This window comes from Helicoverpa zea, chromosome 28 (genome assembly GCF_022581195.2).
Source record: "Helicoverpa zea isolate HzStark_Cry1AcR chromosome 28, ilHelZeax1.1, whole genome shotgun sequence".
NCBI lineage: Eukaryota > Metazoa > Arthropoda > Insecta > Lepidoptera > Noctuidae > Helicoverpa > Helicoverpa zea.
Window position 1 is genome coordinate 442,416 of NC_061479.1, and position 20,601 is coordinate 463,016.

General features: G+C 36.8%; 1 protein-coding gene across 5 annotated transcripts in view; it reads left to right on the forward strand.

The window, feature by feature from the left end:
- LOC124643609 (fasciclin-3) overlaps positions 1 to 20,601 on the forward strand; it is a 209,795-nt gene that overhangs the window by 47,467 nt on the left and 141,727 nt on the right. For all 5 annotated transcript variants that reach the window (XM_047182613.1, XM_047182614.1, XM_047182615.1 and 2 more), the window contains exon 2: positions 10,010 to 10,215. In XM_047182613.1, the coding sequence (XP_047038569.1) occupies positions 10,164 to 10,215 (52 nt within the window). In that variant the 5' untranslated portion in view covers positions 10,010 to 10,163. The remainder of the gene's footprint in view (positions 1 to 10,009; positions 10,216 to 20,601) is intronic.

The window sequence follows — 20,601 nt, forward strand, 5'->3', positions numbered from 1 at the left end:
AAATGAGCTATCTAACCTTGAAAGGATTTTCCAAATCGCACCGGTAGTTCCTGATGTTTTCTGACACACAAACTCTTCAGCATTATAATATTAGTATAGGTAATCGGGACTTAAACGTCGCGGGTGGCGTAACGAGTAAAGGAACAACCTCTCAAGTATGAGTGTGGATTCTATTCCAGGTCAGGCAAGTATCAATGCAACTTTTCTAAGTTTGTATGTACTTTCTAAGTACCTATATCTTGGACACCAATGACTGTGTTTCGAAGGACATGTTAAACTGAAGGTCCCGGCTGTCATTGAACATACTTGGCAGTCGTTACGGGTAGTCAAAAGCCAGTAAGTCTGACAACCAGTATTACCAATCCTACTTTAACTACCTAGTTTAAGATCAAAAATGTAAAATTGGTGTACCTAATAAAGAATATCTATCTATCTACCAAGGGGTACTGTGTTGCCCAGGTAACTGGATTGAGGGGGTCAGATAGGCAGTCACACCATATAACACTCTGTTACTCAGCTGCAATAAGGCTGAAAGCCAACCCCAACATAATTGGGAAAAGTCTAGGCAGATGATTTGAATTTCAAACAAAGTCGTTGGCAAATTCTAGTTTTATAATAAAGTTAGCATGATAGTAAAATTTCTAGATAAACTAGTATATCAAGTCTAGTCTATCAAACGTAGTTATTTCAGTATTACCTAAGCATAACAGGTTATGTGAAGTTATTATACCAACTTAGTTTTGCTACGTTTCTAAACGTGTTTTTTGTGAGATTGGTTTTATTCTGGGTTAGATAACCTAGGGAGCAATTCTGCGCACCTAGGTAAAATGAAGTTTATCGTCTTACTAGATGAAAAGGCTACTGAATTATTTATCAAACCAATAGTAACCTGAGATCAGCGCTTTCAACTAAGACAACTGTATGAAAATCAGTTCAGTCGTGTTTGAGGTTATCGCGAACAGACATATTAAAACAGTGTTTTTATATATTTTCAACAAAATAAAGTCTTATTTAAAAGATTATAAAAAAGAGGTATTTACATGGACAATAATTGTGATCTACAAAATTACATTGCTTAAGTGTTTCATGAATATTTACTGTTCTTAGAAAATGTCAAAGTATTAATAATTGATGTTGTACATTTCGTAATTAATTGAGTTTCCATAATTAATTGCTAGATAATGAATTTCGTTTAAGTAGCTTGTGGCTAAGTAAGAACTGCACGGGTAGATTATAAGGTTAAGCGACGCATTGCGCGGTCGGTCCGTGGATGGGAAACCATCTTGTCATGAGTTCCTCTGTGCTTCGGAAGGCATGCTGTACTGTTGGTTGGTGAATGATACATCCGTGCATCGGAGAGCACGTAAATGTCGGTCCTGCGCCTGATCTCTCTCCGGTCTTGTCGGATTGTCGTCCCATCGCGCGCAGAGAGTGAAGGAATAGGGAGTGCACCTGTGTCTGCGCAAATACTTGTGCACTATAATATGTCCTGCGCAGCTGGATAATCTCCTTAAATGAGAAGAGCTGCCGTAGCCGATAATCGGCTAGGAAGACATCATACTATTGGAGTATTTGGTGACCATTCCAAACCTTTTGATTGCGTCTATCATGATACACTTTTAACCAAATTACGCTGTTACGGAGTCCAAAACAGAGCTCTCAACGTAATGGAATCGTATTTACAACATAAATTGCAATGTGTAGATGTAAATGGTGCTAAATCTTCAGGCCTTCCAGTTCAGCTAGGTGTGCCACAAGGATCTATATTAGGTCCCTTCTTATTCTTAGTGTACATTAATGATTTACCTTACCACCTCAAAAAATCTGCGATGTTGTGTTATTTGCAGATGATATGTCATTCATAGTCTAATAACAGATTTCAAGTCATAAAGTATATTATTTACACTATTTCTACTAGTAAAATTCAAGGGTTTTTTTTTACATTTATTTAAGTCTGTAACCCGTTCATGGTAGAAGTAAAAGTCTATCGCAATTTGTGCTCAGTCGAGCGTAGCCGCGGTACCTACCTATGGAAATCTGACGGAGTGTTGAAAATATACGTAGAGATATCTTGAGCGGAAACGCTATCGTTTGAAAGAAAGAAAATATGTATGTTTAATTGCATGTCTACTGATGCAAATACATAATTTTAAAAAATGAAACATCTGGTGGCGCGGCAATAGGCGGCATTATTTTAATTATTTAATAATCAATTCGATAGTTCCATTGCTACAATGTCACGTTTACAGAGTGCCTAGTGCGAGTTTTGCAAGTTATTTTTTTCGATGCGAAGATTATCATACCATTGAATCACATAGCACTTATCATAGAATTGTTTATTTAATAAAGTCTGTCATCGGTACTTGGTTGTATAACACTCCAGCTCACTTTTGCGAGTGTAAGCATTATTAACCGGTAAAATAAATGAACATGTAATATCTAAATCATGTGACGTAGCATACGACTCTTTATTTCAATAGACTTATAATTTCGTATCGAGTTGCGAACGCACACAAAACTCGGAATCAGCACTCTGTAAACAAAGTCTGTTTGTCTGTTCGCGATAAACTCAAACATACACATATAAATTCAGTTTTGTGATTTGAGAGGTTTATTACGAAGAACTGTTATTAAAAATACTTTCATAAATTAATAGATGGCTGCCTAGCTGTAAGGTATGTGCAAGATTTAGCTAGTGTTCACAGCGATGCCGTCCAAATTAACCTCCTTTATGTTTACAAAACTAATCGACACGTAATATTACAAATTGTTCTGTGTAAACAATTCCAATACCCGTTACGCGACTCCAGTTAATTCACGTACTCACCGGCTATTTCGCATAAATACCTACTCTTAAGCCCAAACTGCAAACTTTTAGTCGGCCGATAGTTTGTTTGGGCTCATAAATCAGTATGAAGATGAATGGTAGTACGCACATTACCAAGATCAGATATTTAGTCGGTATCGGACCGACTGACAACTTTGATTGGAATCAAGATTTTCTTTTATTTTTTTTTGTCAACTATCGGCCGACTGTTTAGTCTGCAGTATACTTTTAAACTGTCAATCAGTTTTCTATTTTGACGGTTTTTTTTTTGTTAATTCCAAATCTATGAGTCATTTTGGAAAGTTCTGTATGATGGGGAAAATGGATGTCAATCTTAGCACAAAGTGGTTTAATGATATTTTGATTGGTTGTTTGTTGTGTGACAGATTCTCTGAAACTTACTAATATTATAAATGCGAAATATTTTGTTGTTGTTGTAAGAAATGAAAATTGCATTTGGACCCCATTTTTTGTTGAATGTAACTTACTTATACTTAATTATACTTTCTGAAGATAATTGCACGACCCAATACTTTATATTTAAAAACAGTATCTAAAACTGCCTATTTATCTAAACTCATATTTTTAAGCTAAACAATTTGTTTGAATACGCTAATAGAAGAAGAAGAAATTCATTATTTTATTAGCTATTTTTATGTGAAACCAATAAATAGCTTGTTTTCCGTCTTAAGGAAACATTACTGAAAAAAAAAAACTGACTTCAAAAGTATATCTAAAACCTGACAATAACGACAGATAATCGCTTACAAACACATTATTGGCCACACATTCAGGTCAAACTGAAAACCTCTATCTTTTGAAATCGGCTAAAACAAACAAATAATAATTTAACCAATCGAAATACTATAATCTTTCAATTGAACCCTTCAGTTAAACAAAGTAATACCTATAAATAAAGTTCAATTGCTCTCAGACGTATTTACTCGCGTCTGCGCTTGCGCACGTCAGTTATTTCCGACGCATTTCTCTTATGTTTGGGACAAAGAAGTTATTTTTAACCGGTGCACGCATCCTTGTCTGAGTTCAGTTATTTAAACTGCGTTAAGTTAACTGTTTCTTGCGGTTTAAGTCACATCTCTGTCTAGTCTTAGGACAACTTTGCTGGGGTCAACTTCCAGTGTAATCGGATGAAGCTAAGTTCTGGTATGTCGTATGGAGCGACTGCTCATCTGACCTCCTCAACTTTGTTATCCAGGCAACCCAATACCTCTTGGTAAGACTGGTTGTCAGTCTTTCTAGCTTCTGACCACCTGAAACGACTGCCAAAGATGTACAAGATGGTTTCCGGGACCTACTAATTTAACGTGCCTTCCGAAATACAATTCGTCACGTCAAGAAGGTCACCCATCCACGGACCGACCGCGACAGGCGTTGCTTTACCGTATAATCGTTTCCCAAAATCTCCATGAGTTTTGAAGTTTTACCATCTAACAGTAATAAATAAAGAAATACTCGCATTTATAAGATTTCAACTAAAGAATATTATTTTCAATAATCTATGCATAATTTAATTTGTCACACTACGTATTAGTTTTGCTTTAATAAGTGAACAGCTGTTTATGAGTTCATTTTGTTTTACATATAAAAATACATTAAAGAATTTTATTTACTACACTAGCCTTTTCCCAACTATGTTGGGGTCGGCTTCCAGTCTAACAGGACGCAGCTGAGTACCAGTGTGCCTCTCTCTCTTCTCAACCCAGTTACCCGGGCAACCCAACACCCCTTGGTAAGACTGGTGTCAGACTTACTGGCTTCTGACTACCCGTAACGACTGCCAAAGATGTTCAAACGACAGCATGTAAATATAGACTAATTTATATGTATATTTTCATTGTCATTGACACTGGCAGTTATTTTAGGATAACCGGATGAAGTACGGTTAGTCAAACAGTTGACTGTTTAATGAAATTAACCTTGTTTCGGTCGGGTAATGTTGGTATTGACCAGGAGTGTTTATTGTCATTGATAGTTCAGTTTGATTAGCGTTTATACGGGTTCAAAACTTGGGAAGTATTCGAAATGTGACTTTCAAAGTTATAGTAGGTGTATGTTCGTGACATATACTGAGTATTTGCTTCCACCAACGGTTTCACCCGTTTCTCTTTCAGCGGTTCCGTACCCAAAGGATAAAACGGGAGCCTATTGTTTTCGCTCCTCTGTCCGTCCGTCCGTCTGTCACCGGGCTGTATCTCATGAACCGTGATAGTTAGAGAGTTGAAATTTTCACAGATGTTGTATTTCTGTTGCCGCTATAACAACAAATACTGAAAACTAGAATAGAATAAATATTTCCGGGGGCTCCCATACAACAAACGTGATTTTTTTGTTTTATGCTCGATATCCATAAATATAATATTAGTTTGGATGGTACGGAACCCAAGGTGCGCGACTCCGACTCGCACTTGGCCGGTTTTTTTTTATGAAATATTTCGCCCACCTGGATAACAAGTAGTATAACTTTTTACATATCCTAGTTTGAATTGTTTCTATGGAAGTTTTTTTTAGTGCACGAGCATGTTTGTGGCATGTTGACAGCCTCGATGGCGCAATGGTCATCATGCCGGACCGCCGAACCTGAGGTCCCGGGTTCGATTCCCGGTTGGGTCGACAATTGTGTGATGAGCATGCTTGTTGGCCGTGGTCTGGGTGTTAAAATATGTATTTATAAATATGTATATATGTAGCTATATGTAGTTTATCAGTTGTGTTAGCACCCATAACACAAGTTAATAAATAACTTACCATGGGGCTAACCGACCGTGTGTGAAAAAGGTGTCCCGACATTATTTATTATTTACATTATTTATGTTTCTATGGTGTTACATAATGGAATACTAATGAAGAATTGAGTGTTGAATATCGACAAATACCTCTAAAAATCTAACACTGTAATAATTTCTCAAATACCTAAATGTCGCAACTCGGACCCTCAAGACACAGGCTGTAGGCCTAGTTTGAGGGTCATTGCCAAACTTTTATTGTAATTCTTTTTTAATGAATAAATAATTTTGATTTTTTAATTTTGAATTGGCCTAGAGATTCCTAATTCATAGGTAACTACATAAATTATCATATCCTTTCCTACTTACAAATATAAATCACCAAAAATACACACATCAAGTTTGTGACTCACAATTACTTCGATCCTTCAAAAAAAAATCCAATCTAAACCAAAAACACCTTTTCCCTTTTAAAAACACGTAAACCCGAGTACGGACAGCAAAACAAACAGTGGTTGAAGTTCAATCAGCTTTCAATTTGTTTTGCTATCGGTAGCCGCATGTTCGTGGGAGCGGTGCCGTGAACAAATATACTGGAGTCAATGATCCGCCTTGAATGTTTTATTTATGGTCGGTTTCTATATGCTATCTGGGGTTTGGTTGGTAGAGTAGTTTGACGTTTGTGTGGGGCTAATGTGACAAATCTATCTTTAGTTAGCAAAATAAGAGATAGATACAATATTGGAAGCATCCGTTAAAGAATAAGATAGATATTAATTTATGTATCTCGTTCTTTGTATTTTTGGAAATATTCAAAGAAAGGAATATCTATTAATTGTACCTTAAAATTCACTGTTCAGTTCATTCATCATTTTTGCGTTCCTCACAAGCTATATTAATTATTAGTTTCATTAAACTTTCTCTCGTTTCCGCATATAATAAACTGAAAATCTTTCGCCTTTATAATATTAGAGTTATTGATCATCCAGCTTTGAGTGAATCAATCTATAGTCCATGTAGAGTTTTACCTGTTTTACCGCAGTTCCCTCAGTACCCGGGTAAAACCGCGTGTAAAAGCTATTCTTCTATCGTCCAAAGTACTATTACATTTACAATTCCCTTAGTTAGACCGTCCAAGATGGCGTCTGTAGTACTTTCTTAATTGAATGCCATGCCTGTCACTTTAGCCACGGAGGCAGGATATAGCGGAGATACCATAAGGCAGGTAGGTCAGGCGAATTGTAGGTCAAATAGAAAATGATAAAGTTAAATAGATTTATGTAATGTGTTTGGAAATTAAATAGATCATTATTATATATTATCTATTAAATACATACTAAGTAAAAAAAACACATTATTATTATTTTTAAATACATACTGTAGGCGTGATCAAAACGATCAGTTATTTGTTAACTAACGAGGCGTTCGGGTTCCTTGAGACATTTGTCAAAGATTGGGCTTTTGATTAGTGATTTAGTTTGGTGATTAAGTTTGTTAAAAATAATGGTCGGGTTTCAAAGAAGGTGTGTAAGGGCGGAGCTAGTATCGTTCCTCGTCCCCCTCGAACACACCATGTTGTCGCGCTACTTTCTTAGGAGATTTTCCGTTATGACATCTCCGCTAGTCATATTGTTCTCCATGGTTATATCGTAGATTAAGAGGAAAAGTTTCAGTAATCGCTTTAAAGGAATTCTTCATTAGAATTAAGAGTTTTATTTGATTATGGATCTTTATAATCTTCTCAGATATCTTTTTTCAAAAGACGGATATGATGTGTAATACAGTTCTTTTAAACAAATAATTTAAAGACTATGTTTGTTTGTACCCTAAGGGCTCCGAAACTACTCAACCGATTTGCAAGATTCTTTCACTATTCGAAAGCTAGACTATCCCCGAGTAACATAAGCTATAATTTATCCCTGTACGGGTAATAATTTCCACAGGACGCGAGTGAAACCGCGGGAATACCCAATCTTTTCACATTTCAACATTTTTCCTATCTAAAATATTACATCCTATTGTAACGAAGGAAATATTACACAGAATAAATCCTCGTTATCTAACTTCAAAAAACGTCAAAACTATTTCCCGCCAAATTGATGCGGCCATCTTTCATAGACAACGGTCAGAGGATAGACTACTGCATGGAGGTTTTAATAAAGTGAACTGGGAGCTTTGTGTTTTTATGGTAACTAAAAGGTGCAAACACGATTCTATTATATAAACCAACTTTTTTTTAAGGTTATTAAAAGATAAAAGTAGGACCTAAAAAAATTCCGTTGGTCACTAGACTGTATGTCATGAACCGTGATAGTTAAATAGTTGAAAATTTAATAAGTACATAGATAGACGATGTAGACATTTGCCACTTATTACAACGAACACCTGTTATAAACAGATTTAAAAAATATTAACGAGGTCTTCAGAACTATTCGTGGATTTTTAAAATCAAAACTGTTTTTTTTTTTGTATTTTTCATTAAATAGAACATTATACAGTACCTTAAAAAAGCTTTACCCAAAAGTCATCAAGACAACCAAAGTCAGCAATTTGTCTCCCCAAAAACATACATTACCCAACCAAATAAGAAGACTGACCAAGCCAGCCACATATTAGAAAAACCCCCACAGTAATAAATACAAATAAAAATCCTACACTATAAAAGCAAACTGCAGACTAAATAGTCGGCCGATAGTTGACGCGATCATCTCTTCTCCCGAGCCTTTTCCCAACTATGTTGGGGTCAGCTTCCAGTCTAACCGAATGCAGCTGAGTACCAGTGTGCCACAAGGAGCGACTGTCTATCTGATCTCCTCAACCCAGTTACCCGGGCAACCCCATACATACACTTTGTTATAAGACTGGTGTCAGACTTACTGGCTTCTGAGTACCCATAACGACTGCCAAACATCGATATATATGTACTACGTACTAGATAGAACGTTCCGAACAAAAAGCTTACCACACTGAAATGCACTGCAGACTCTGCATTGCCCAAAATGGCAAATCAGAGCGATTTTGACACCTGCGTCAGATGGATGTCTATGAAACGACAATTATAAAATAGAAAATACATACCAAGGTATAAACTTACACATATAAACTATTCGAGAGTCAAGTTAGTAAAATTATACGCTGTTCATGCTATTACAACGCTTGTATATCATACTTTTCATTTATAATTCAATTTTACAAATATGCATTAATTTGTTCCCGCCCGCCATCTTAAATTATGGATTAAGAAAATCGTTCAGAAACAGATGTGCCATAAAACTGGCAGTAGGTAAAATATCAATGAAAACAGACTTCACTTTGTCATGGTATGTTCTTACTTTCAAGAAAAAATAATTAAATTCGCGAAAATTTGTGATAGCCCTCTTAAGAAAAAAAACATCGTAATTAATATTAAAAAACCCTAAAAATAAGTTCCTGGTTTTAACATATTACATGATTTTGAATTCACTTAGATATAAACTTTTTGAGTAATGAAAAATGTAGGCAAAATACGAGCGAAAATATTATGTCACTTCTGCAATTAACATCAATGAGGATGACTACATGTCACAATACGTCAACAAGATGTCAACAGACAACATAAGCGGGTAAATTATTTGTATGGATGTTCTTGTCTATCGCTAGAATATATGTCAATGCTGCCAAAGATGTTCAATGACACCCGGGACCTACAGTTTAACATGCCCTCCGAAACACAGTTGACCCGATGCTTGGCAATTTTTTTTACAGAAAATCTTTATTCCAATCAATCTGATTCCGGCTAAATAAATACCTGATCTTTGTAATGTGCGTACTACTTCATTTACATACTGATTTACGCGGTGTCCTGCGTGAGCGACGAACGCGACGCGACGCGACGCTGCGAACGCGACGAACGCGATCAACTCAAAGGAATTCCCTACATGCGGCCTATGTGACAGTCTGCGGCGAGACGCGACGTAACGCGTACTTGTTTTGAGGGCGACCAGACGCGACACCGCGAACTATTCAGAAGCGTTGATTGTTGTGGGACAAAAAAAACATAAATATTAAAGAAATCGTTTATTAGTACAAACAAGTTGGAAGATTGTTGCTGTCTGTACTTTAAATATGAACTTTCAAGCAAAATTGTAACACAACTTCTCCATGATTTGAGAAGTAATGACCAAAATCACGTAGGACATCTGTCGCGTATAGCATCGCGTCGCATTACGTCGCGTCGTGTTGCGTCGCGTCGCGTCGCGTTCGTCGCTCACGCAGGACACCGCGTTATAAACCCAAACAAACTATCGGCCGACTAATAGTTTGCCGTGAGCTACTCTAAGCGTTAAATCCTTCGGTCCTGCAGCCTTCCTGCTTACTCAAATTACGTAACATGAAATAATCCTACACCTTGTCTATAAAAAGATAAAAAACTTAACTTACCTTTACCTTTTTGTTACAGTTAAGCAAGACGACGATAGAAGCTAGCTGCGCGTGAGTGCAAGACAAAAGTTCTGGATCAAACCGGTTTCAGTGTCCGTGTAACGCCTAGTATGCTGGTTCGAATTTCGAATCTGAGTGTTTTGTGATTGGCTGTTTAGAAAGTGATTTTCAAGATGGCCGTTGTTCCCGCGCTTTTTGGATTGCTGTTGGCCGCTTTTGTGTCAGGTAAGATTTTAAAGATTTTATTCGAATCAGTACATTTTTTGACCGACTTCAAAAAATGAGTTTACCTTTCGTACATGTATATTTCGTTATTTACACAAGCAGTTTATTATTTCAGCGTAAACGTATCTGTATTTACATTTAAAAAAATAATGAAGGGCGTCGAAAAAATTTTTCATAACCGACTTAAAAAAAGGGAGGTTCTCAGTTTAACCTGCCTTTTTGTATGCTATTATTCCATGTTTAGCTGAACCGATTTTGTTGCGTTTTTCAACACAGAATTTGTCAGAGCTAGGAGAAGGTTTTCGGATATTATTTAAATAGGTAATATTTTTTCCTAAATAAGTTTTTCTGAGCTTCGTATCTTAATAAAAATGGCATTAAACGTGATTCAATTTACAAATATCTTTTCACTTTTTCCTTCCATTACAAATTAGGCAAAATCTCGGAAGATTGAACAAAATTAATTTGTGAAACGCCTTCTAGCTGATATATTAGTACTAAAACATTGGATTTTACGATCCTTCGCACGAAATTAGCCGAAAACAGCCGACTTTACCCGAAGTATACCTATTGCCGACCTCGCTGGCGCAATGGTCACCTTGTCTTGGTGGTTCCGGGTTCGACTGCCTATCTGACCTCCTCAACCCAGTTACCTGGGCAACCCAATACCCCTTGGTAACACTGGCGTCAGACTTACTGGCTTCTGACTACCCGTAATGACTATCAAGGATGTTCAATGACACCGGGACCTACAGTTTAACGTGCCATCCGAAACACAGTAATTGGTGTCTAAGATATACTTAGAAAGTACATAGGTACATACAAACTTAGAAAAGTTTCATTGGTACTTGCCTGATCAGGAATCGAACCTGCACACTCATACTTGAGAGGTTGGTTCTTTACCCACTAGGCAACCACGACTTAAAAAAAATTTGAAACGTTCCTAGCAAATATTTTGTACTAAAACATTTTCGGTTTTACGAGCCCTTTGCACGGAATTAGCCGAGCACAGCCGAGTTTACCCGAAGCATATTGCCGACGGCTTACGACCCGTTTATAAGTCGTAAGACTTTACTTTTACATAAACTGGGAAAAACAAATTGTTTTCTGTGAGAAATATATTTTATATTAATATTTTTAGCTAGCTAGGTTTATTTTTTGGGATATTTACCTTGTTAGATTAAAAAGAGAAGGGATCTCGACGTTCTCATTTTTATAATTTTTTAAACCGACTTCCATAAAAAATGAAAACCTAAAAATAATACACTGAAGAAGTCGGTGGCAAAATAAAGACAGAAATTACTTCTAGATACCGACTTCCAAAGCGACTTTTACCATAGATTAGATTTTCAGTCTTTTAAGAAGACAGTTTTCTTTTTTTCGTAAAAAAAATACAAAAAAACCGGCCAAGTGCGAGTCGGACTCGTGCACGAAGGGTTCCGTAAATTACAGTTAAATCAACCTATCTCAAAAACTATAAGAGATACTTTGATCAAACCAAAAATCGTTGAAAGAGTTAATTAGCATGCATCACCTCTATTTTTTTTAGAATTTTATACCCCGTAGTTATAAAAATAGAGGGGGGGGACATACTTTTTACGACTTTGAGAGCTGATATCTCAAAAACCGTTCACTTTAAGAAAAATGTTTTTTAGAAAACTTTATATCATTTTAAAAGACCTTTCCATTGATACCCCACACGGGTATGTACATCGAAAAAAAAAATTTCATCCCTCAGTTACATGTATGGGGGGCCCCACCCCCAATTCTTTTTTTTACTATTTAGTGTCATATTTTTGTAGCGGTTCATACAACACATATTCCCATCAAATTTCATCACTGTAGTACTTATAGTTTCCGAGTAAATCGGCTGTGACAGACGGACAGACGGACAGACGGACAGACGGACATGACGAAACTATAAGGGTTCCGTTTTTGCCATTTTGGCTACGGAACCCTAAAAAACGATCTTGATAACGGTTTATGATTTATTTCTTTTTTTTACTGCGGTTTCATCCGCATCCCGTTTTAACTACTTCGCGCACTCGGCTAAATAGCTTCCTCGATAAATGTGCTATGCAGATAACAAAGCAAGAATTTTTCAATCGACAAAATTTTCAAGCAAACACAAACTTCAGCTTAATATTAGTAAAGCTATACCGTATGTAAGTGCTATTACAATATTTACTTCCCGCATTGATATTCTACACCCGTAGGCATAAACACACCGCCATTGTAAATTTTCCGAAGAATTGTACCTACTTTACATTTTACTGATATTTCGCGTTTGAGTACCGTCTAGAATATTTTACTGACTGTAATTTAGCTCAGTATTTCCAGTTGTTTTTTAGGGTTCCGTACCCAAAGGGTAAAACGGGACCCTATTGTTTTCGCTCCTCTGTCCGTCCGTCTGTCCGTCTGTCACCAGGCTGTATCCCATGCACCGTGATAGTTAGAGAATTGAAATTTTCACAGATGATGTATTTTTGTTGCCGCTATAACAACAAATATTGAAAACTAGAATTAAATAAGTATTTTGGGGGGCTCCCCGACAACAAACGTGATTTTTTTTATCATTTTTGCTCAATATTCATAAATATATATAGAATATTAGTTTGGATGGTACGGAACCCTTCGTGTGCGATTCCAACTCACACTTGCCCGGTTTTTTTTTACATTTTGTAAACGTTAACAGTGGATGTTAAAGACAGGGTTTTTTTCAGGCAATAAGTTAGGACATGTCTGTTTTGGAAAATGGTAATATTTGGCGGTAATACATGCTAACCCTGAAATACTGAAACGTAACTTCAAGTCTTACTTATAAGTGTTTTTGTCGCAGTAATTTATTTAAGTGTGACAGTTATAGAATGGTGTTTGAGCTGTCTTTAAAATTAAGTGATATTTCAGTGTTTGGTTGTAAAATTACCTATCTCTAGTTCTTTTGACTGGATAAAAATTTTCTAAGTATTTGCACTAACTTAACTTCGAACTTTCCTTGCATAAAAGAGCACGTTGCTGTCGGTCCTGCTTGTGATCTCTCTCCAGTGGTGTCGGATTGCCGTCATCGGGCTATGAGAGTGAAGGAATAGTGAGTGCACCTGTGTCCAAGCAAATGTTCGTGCACTATAATATGTCCTGCGCAGCTGGCTGATCTCCTTATATGTGAACAGCCGCCGTAGCCGATAATCAAAATAGACAGACATGTGTTGCTGGGGAGTTTGTTGCGCCACTTCTTCCCAGCAATAACACATAGGACGTGGTGAAGTGTGGGCGTTTTGGGGACTGTCTTTTGTTTTTAACGTTCAAAAAGTGCTGTTTTATAATCTTTTGAATAATCGATTTTGAGTTTGAGTTTGTAATATCTTGGTCCAACTTACATGTGGTCACTTGACACGACTTGAACTAAAGATTAATTGCTTATGTAACACTTATTTATTATACTAACTGGCCGACTGTTGTGTTAACATACATATTTCTGTCATCGAGACGCACAGACAAACAATCTCTTCCGCCGGTGTGCATAGACAAACGGTGCCCTTTTTTATAACGAATAGGGTTGTCGAAGGCGTCTTATAAAAGAAACATAATTTGAACCTTTTTTCTACTATTTGAGTATTTGATCTCTCGTCAAGTAATTTTGTCGCTTTGAAGTTCGCTAGTAGGGAAAGCGTAACTGTCAAAATGTATGAACACAATCTGCGTTTGCGCAGAGCTCAATTGGCTGAAGTAAGAGAGGCAAAGTTATTTGATGAGAGTTTTTCGCGGGTTTTTGTGTGTTTTGTTCGAATATCTGATTATCGTATATATAAGTCTTTATTAGCTAGCTTCGGAGCGGCAAACTAATTTGACGAGAACTTTACAGGAAGATATAAACTGCAGTCTGATTATCTATCTAATCTATGAGACATAACTAGGTACATAGTTATTACGTACATATTCGCGTCTGTCGGTTAATCGAGGCTCATCATGTCATCACATTTTTGTGCAATGACATCACCTCAAACAAGCTGGCCTAGTCTTAAAATGTATTTATTTAGTATTTGTCATATAGGCATACATGGTTCTTACTTAAATATTAGTATTTACTTAATATTCAGTTGTTTTAGCTATCCTGATTGTTTTAGTCTGTAGTCTAACATTGTACATATTAATAAAAAATAAATTTCAAATGCTTCTATATACAACGTCAATGATTATCCTGACCTAATTTCATTTTTTTATTTGTGTGTCATGTCTTCTTACATACATTCTCTATCTATTATTTTATTAAAACAAAAGTGTTCATCCTCACTAATATTATGAAGAGGAAAACTTTGTTTGTTTGTTTGTTTGGATGTAATGAATAGGCTCAAAAACTACTGGACCGAGTTTAAAAATTCCTTCGCCGTTAGAAAGCTAATCTGCGAGTAACATAGGCTACATTTTATTCCGGTAGGGGCAGCAGTTCCCCCGGGACGCGGGTGAAACAGCGGGAAAACGGCTAGTAATAGATACATAGTACCTACATTTCTGCTTATCACTAAAACTATAATCAAACCCAAGGTAACGGGTCTTTGGCCTACATAAAATGCATCAATTATGCATTCCTGATGCTTCCGATCGCGTCACCAACTATTTCAGCCGGTCTCGATGGAATAGCATCGTATGTGTCATAATCCTGTCATATCTGATTGAAGAAATATTACCTATATTCTTGTTGTTTTTTGAATACTAGCTGTCCCCCTGCGGTTTTAGCCGCGTCCCGAGGGTAACTGCCACTTCTCGCACATGGATATACCTAAAGCAGTTTCGTATATTGAAGCTACGTATTACTGCCAATTTTCATTTCCGATTTATGTTCAATCCATCCGGTAACTTGAACGTGTCTTCAATCCTAAAAACACATACAGTTCTTGCCAAATTCACTGACGGCTCGCAGCTAACTTCAGAGTACAGGCTCGATGCTGCCCATGCATCTCCCTCTCACTGATACCTAAAAGAAATATCGCCATAAACTTTAGCGATATTTGACAAATTGATCTACCAAAGCATCCCTCTTCAATACAACAAGCTTAACAAATTATTCTCTTACTAAACGCAGAAACCTGAATACGTGAATATTTTCCGTTCCGAAGTTGGTGTTTAATCCTATTAGCAGACAGATTAGCGTTCTAACCTTAGAATCAAAGGTGATAACTTGATAATCTTCAAAGAGAAAATTTTACGTTCAAAATCTAATTTGGCTGTTTAAAACGCTTTTACCCGTGATGCCTGGATACTACTTCCAATGCTAAGGATAAAATATGGATAAGAGTCTATTCCTTAAGCGTAAATTAGGGGTTTTTATTGGTAAAAGAATTTTCAAAATCGTTTCAGTAGGTCCAGAGATTATCTCAATAAACTATTAAGATATGTATACCTTTTTGGTCTTGTTTTTTTCTAATTTAACCAATCTATGTACTAATGTTGTATAGTCTTAGCTTCGGCCGCGTTTCGAGGGAACTTCTTCCCGTACATAAATAAAAAATAGAATATACTATCTATGTTATTACGATGTTTAAGCTATCATCATCTCCCGAGCCTTTTCCCAACTATGTCGGGGTCGGCTTCCAGTCTAACCGGATGCAGCTGAGTACCAGTGTGCCACAAGGAGCGACTGCCTATCTGACCTATTCAACCCTTATATTCATAAAAATCCATTCATTCGTTTTTCCTGGAATGAGGAACGAACATAGGCATATTGCGGTTTATGTTTGCGTTTATAATATTAGTAGGATAAATAAATTAATATAATGTTTAAATATTCCGGGAAAATCTTCCTAATTGGATATGATACGACAGTTTTTTGATAGTATTTTAACAAATGGACACCTACAGTTATTTGTAATTATGAAACATAAATTAATTGAATTGATGTTAAAACCACAATATAGGAAAATAGGTTACAAGGTTTATTATTGTGGTTTGTTTACTTCCTGTAATAATCTTACATCATTTGTACATAGTTATTGAATTGGTAATTAAATCACAATGTTTCTAAATAAATACAGCCTTATTATGAGCTTCATCTATATTAACATTTATTTGTTTCTACCCTAAAGGCTCCAAAACTAAAACCACTCAACCGATTCGAAAAATTCTTTCACTGTTGGAAAGCTACACTCTTCTCCAGTTCATTTTTAACCGACTTCCGTAAATGAGGTTTTTAGTTTACCTGTATGTTTTTGCCCAATTATCTTATGTTATGCTGAACCAATTATGAAGCGGTTTGCTTCAAAATATTTATTAACATTTTATTTTGTAAAAAAGTTTTTATTTTATTTTGGACTTTGAATGTTTTAAGTTAGGATACACGTGGCAGCCCTACATTTGTTTTTCTTCAGTAACCGCCGTAGACATCTCAGTCGGTGTGTTTACAAAGTCAGTTTTAACTTATTATGTAAACATTCACAGGGTGAGATACAGGTTGCTCGTAACTTTATTAGTTTCAGTTTTGAATCGTTCTTTTGTTGAATAAGTAAGTTATTGTAATTTATTTTAGACGATGTTTAATAAAGTAGGAAGTTCTCAACAATAACTAGAGTTTAAGTGTGTCTGTCTTACAAGAAATCCAAAAAAACAACACACTTTCGCTTTATTAAATTACTAGCTTCCGCCACTGATTTCATTCGCGTTGAATAAGTATAGCACACACCTGAATTAAAGTAGTCTCCTCGATAAATGGTCTATTTAACAGTGAAAGAATTTTTCAAATCTGACCTTTAGTTCTTGAGATATCGCGTTCAAACCAAAAAAGAACTCTTCTGCTTTTTAACATTAGTGCAAATCAAGGACGCATTTAGAATCAATCTCAATACTATATTTATATACACGACTCATAATACTGCAGTAATTACGTATTTACTACCTGTACAATATAGATCACCCTGTATAACACACGTGCGAGTTGACCGTGACAGTGCGGCAGGTCGGCGTGACGTTAAACAGATGTAACCTGCTTCCTCTCACTAGGTTATAGGGAAATTAACTTATTTTGTATGTCTTAACCTGACTATTGGGGCTGCGGGATTGTTCGCGCGTGGTGCATGTTGATGTTTATGTCCTCCCAGCCGATTATCGGCCACGGCGGCTGTTCTCATATACCTCAGGAGATCAGCCAACTGCGCAGGACATATTATAGTGCACAAGCATTTGGTTGGACGCAGGTGCACTCACTATTCCTTCACTCTCATAGACTCAATGACACCACCGGAGAGAGATCACAAGCAGGACCGACATTTACATGCTCTCCGATGCACGGGCGTATCAATCACTAAATTCCAAACTCCGGGCTGCTTTGTTAAATACCATTAAAAACATAAAGCAATTTACGGGAATCGAACCCAAGACACAGCAGTGAAGCCATGCGACTACTAGACCATCAAGACATTACAAAAAAAAAAATAGAAGTATTCAATTACCCTCGTGTTGTAATTCCGAGTGGTCTAGTCACGTACCTAGTCACCGCTAGGTCACGTACGAGATGACTGTGTGACTCATCCGTACAGCCGAGCAGGTGGATACTGTACACGTAATGAGGTTTACTAACTCGGCAGTGGTCACGTGGGGACTCGGGTTTGAGTCACGGGTGATAGATTTTGAAATTGCTCTCCAACGATCAGTTGCACTATTGACTTCAAAATACAAGCATATATTTATTCCTGCCGGGGCTGCGGGATTGATCGCGCGAGTTACCGCGGCCCCGGTACATAAAAGGCCTACGACGGAACACGACGGTTCTTAGTCAGTAAGAGTCTGACACTCCCTCACCGCTGCTAACCCACAGCGAGAGGGGTCATTTGATGATTTTTGACGTCGTTATAAAAAACATATCTATACTATAATTTTATAATGCTGAATAATTTGTTAGACCGCCCTCATCCCGGCAAATACCTTTCAGTGTTATTACGCGCACCATTTATCGAAGACGGATATAGGCTGCTTTTTATCCAGACCAGCGAAATACTTCCTATGAATATGGCTGAAACCGTCGGCGAAAACTAGTTTTAAACATTATAAAGTTGAATGGTACCATTTACTATAACGATAACCGAACCATTTTCTATTTATATCGGCAAGTACACGGTTGGTACTCGGTTTGGTTGTCATTATAGTTAAATGATACAACTCATCCTAAGTATACCATGCCATTATATTAATACATATTTCCTATAACCTTTAACCCTCTATTACAGTTATAAACAAGGTGACTTAACTTATGTGTCATCTCAAAGCCCTGACTCAGTAGGACTCGGCTGAATCATAGCCTGATCACAGTTAATATCGATAGCCAATATAACTACATTAATTACTGTCATTTGAACATCTTTGGCAGTCGTTACTGGTAGTCAGAAGCCAGTAAGTCTGACAACCAGTCTAACCAAGGTGTATTAGATTGCCTGGGTAACTGGGTTGAGGAGCTTAGATAGGCAGTCGCTCCTTGTGGCACACTGTGAAAGCCGACCCCAACGTAGTTGGGAGAAGGCTCGGTAGATGATGATGACCGCGTTATATGTATATTTTAACATATAACCCCTATTTTTTTAATGACCAATGACCCTTCCCGCTGTGGGTGCAGCGCTCGGGAGTGTCAGACTCTTACTGACTACACCCCATCATGTTCCTTCTTAAGCCCTTCATGTACCAGGGCCGCGGTATCTCTTTCGAATGCACCCGCAGCCCCGGCAGGCCTTGGCCCTAGTAGGCCCCGCTGGGGTTGATCTATAACCCCTATTAAAGTAAACAAGGTATGTGTCATCTCTTTGTAGGCTGTAAGTCCATGACTCATAGGACTCTGAATCACATAGCCTGATTACAGTTAATATCGATAGTCGATATAACTGGTCAATGAGGTTTTATTACAAAGCAGTCAGTTTTAAAAGCCTTTGTTTAGCTTACTTATGAGTTGGACTTGATTAAAAAAAGAAAAAAAAACTAAATTAGATTAAGAGCACACTGCAAACTATTTGTCGGCTGATAGTTTGTTTGGGCTCATAAATCAATAAGAAGATGAATGTTAGTATGACCCTTGAGTTTGTTTCGGCATTTCTTCTCAGGGATCAGTCATTAGGAAATGCCGACCTCAGCGTTGTAAAAGTGATTTAATGTTCAACTTGCAAAATAAACGTTTTCATTTCATTTCATATGCATATTACAAAGATCAGGTATTTTACCATATTAGATCGATCTTTCTGGCTTCTGACTACCCGTAACGACTGTCAAGGATGTTCAATGACAGCCGGGACCTACAGTTTATCGTGCCCTCCAAAACACAGTCATTGGTGTCCAAGATATAACTAAACTAAAAATAATAGGGTTGTTTCCAATTTTCGGAAATCTATTTAGATAGCTTCTAAATAATTTTAAGATCACCCTCTCTTTCATTTTTCGTCTCAAATCTTTTTATTTTTTATGTATTACATGTTTTTCTATTTGTCTTAAAAATTACTCAGAAAACGCTAGATCACGTGACTGTGACGTCAACGTTCTCTGTTCATTCCTTTACATTTTAAAGCACATCTAACGAGAAAAAACTAACATACCAACTAATGGATTTCTTAATTTTAATAATGTATTTTTATAAAATAGCTACAAAAACTATAATATTTTATACATATAGATTATTTTTATACATTTGCACAAAAATAAAATACCTCAAATGTTTTGAGTTGTGTACGCGGAAAAATGAAATGGTGCAAAGAAACGTAAAGTTTGTGTTTATTTATATTGAGGTTATGTTTGTGTCCGCGTTCGAAAAGATTTGATGCTTTTTAAAAAAAATTAAATGAATGTCTACAAGGTTTGTGTTGTGCGAGACTGTGGAAATACGACCATTATATAGTGCTCTAAATAAACTGTTCATCCACGTACCGCTGAATAAAAATCTTGGTTATTGGCAAAGAATTGAGCGACCATAAAAGAGTCTACTTTTGGCAGATTGGAACTATCAGCTTTCATAAATCCTTTCTCCATAATTCTTTAGCAGTTGTATCACTTATAGTTCGGCCATTCAGAGAATGCGTTCCTGACACGTCGCGATTGAACTGACGACGTAACTTTGCAATGGCGTTGCAGTTACGATAAAAATATTTTTGCTGGTTGTTTACCGTTTTAACAATTGAGGAGCATTAAAACAACATTATTATATCAATAATCAATGAATGTAGTTACGTCGTCAGTTCAATCGCGACGTGTCAGGAACGCATTCTCTGAATGGCCGAACTATAAATGCAATTAACACACAGAACTTCACAGAAGCAAATAAACAAAACATTAATTCTGAGGTTATTTCGATATATCTGTCACTGTCAAACACTTGTCATTGTCAAATATAGAAAGGATGACGTCATCGGTCTCTTCTCGTCGTTT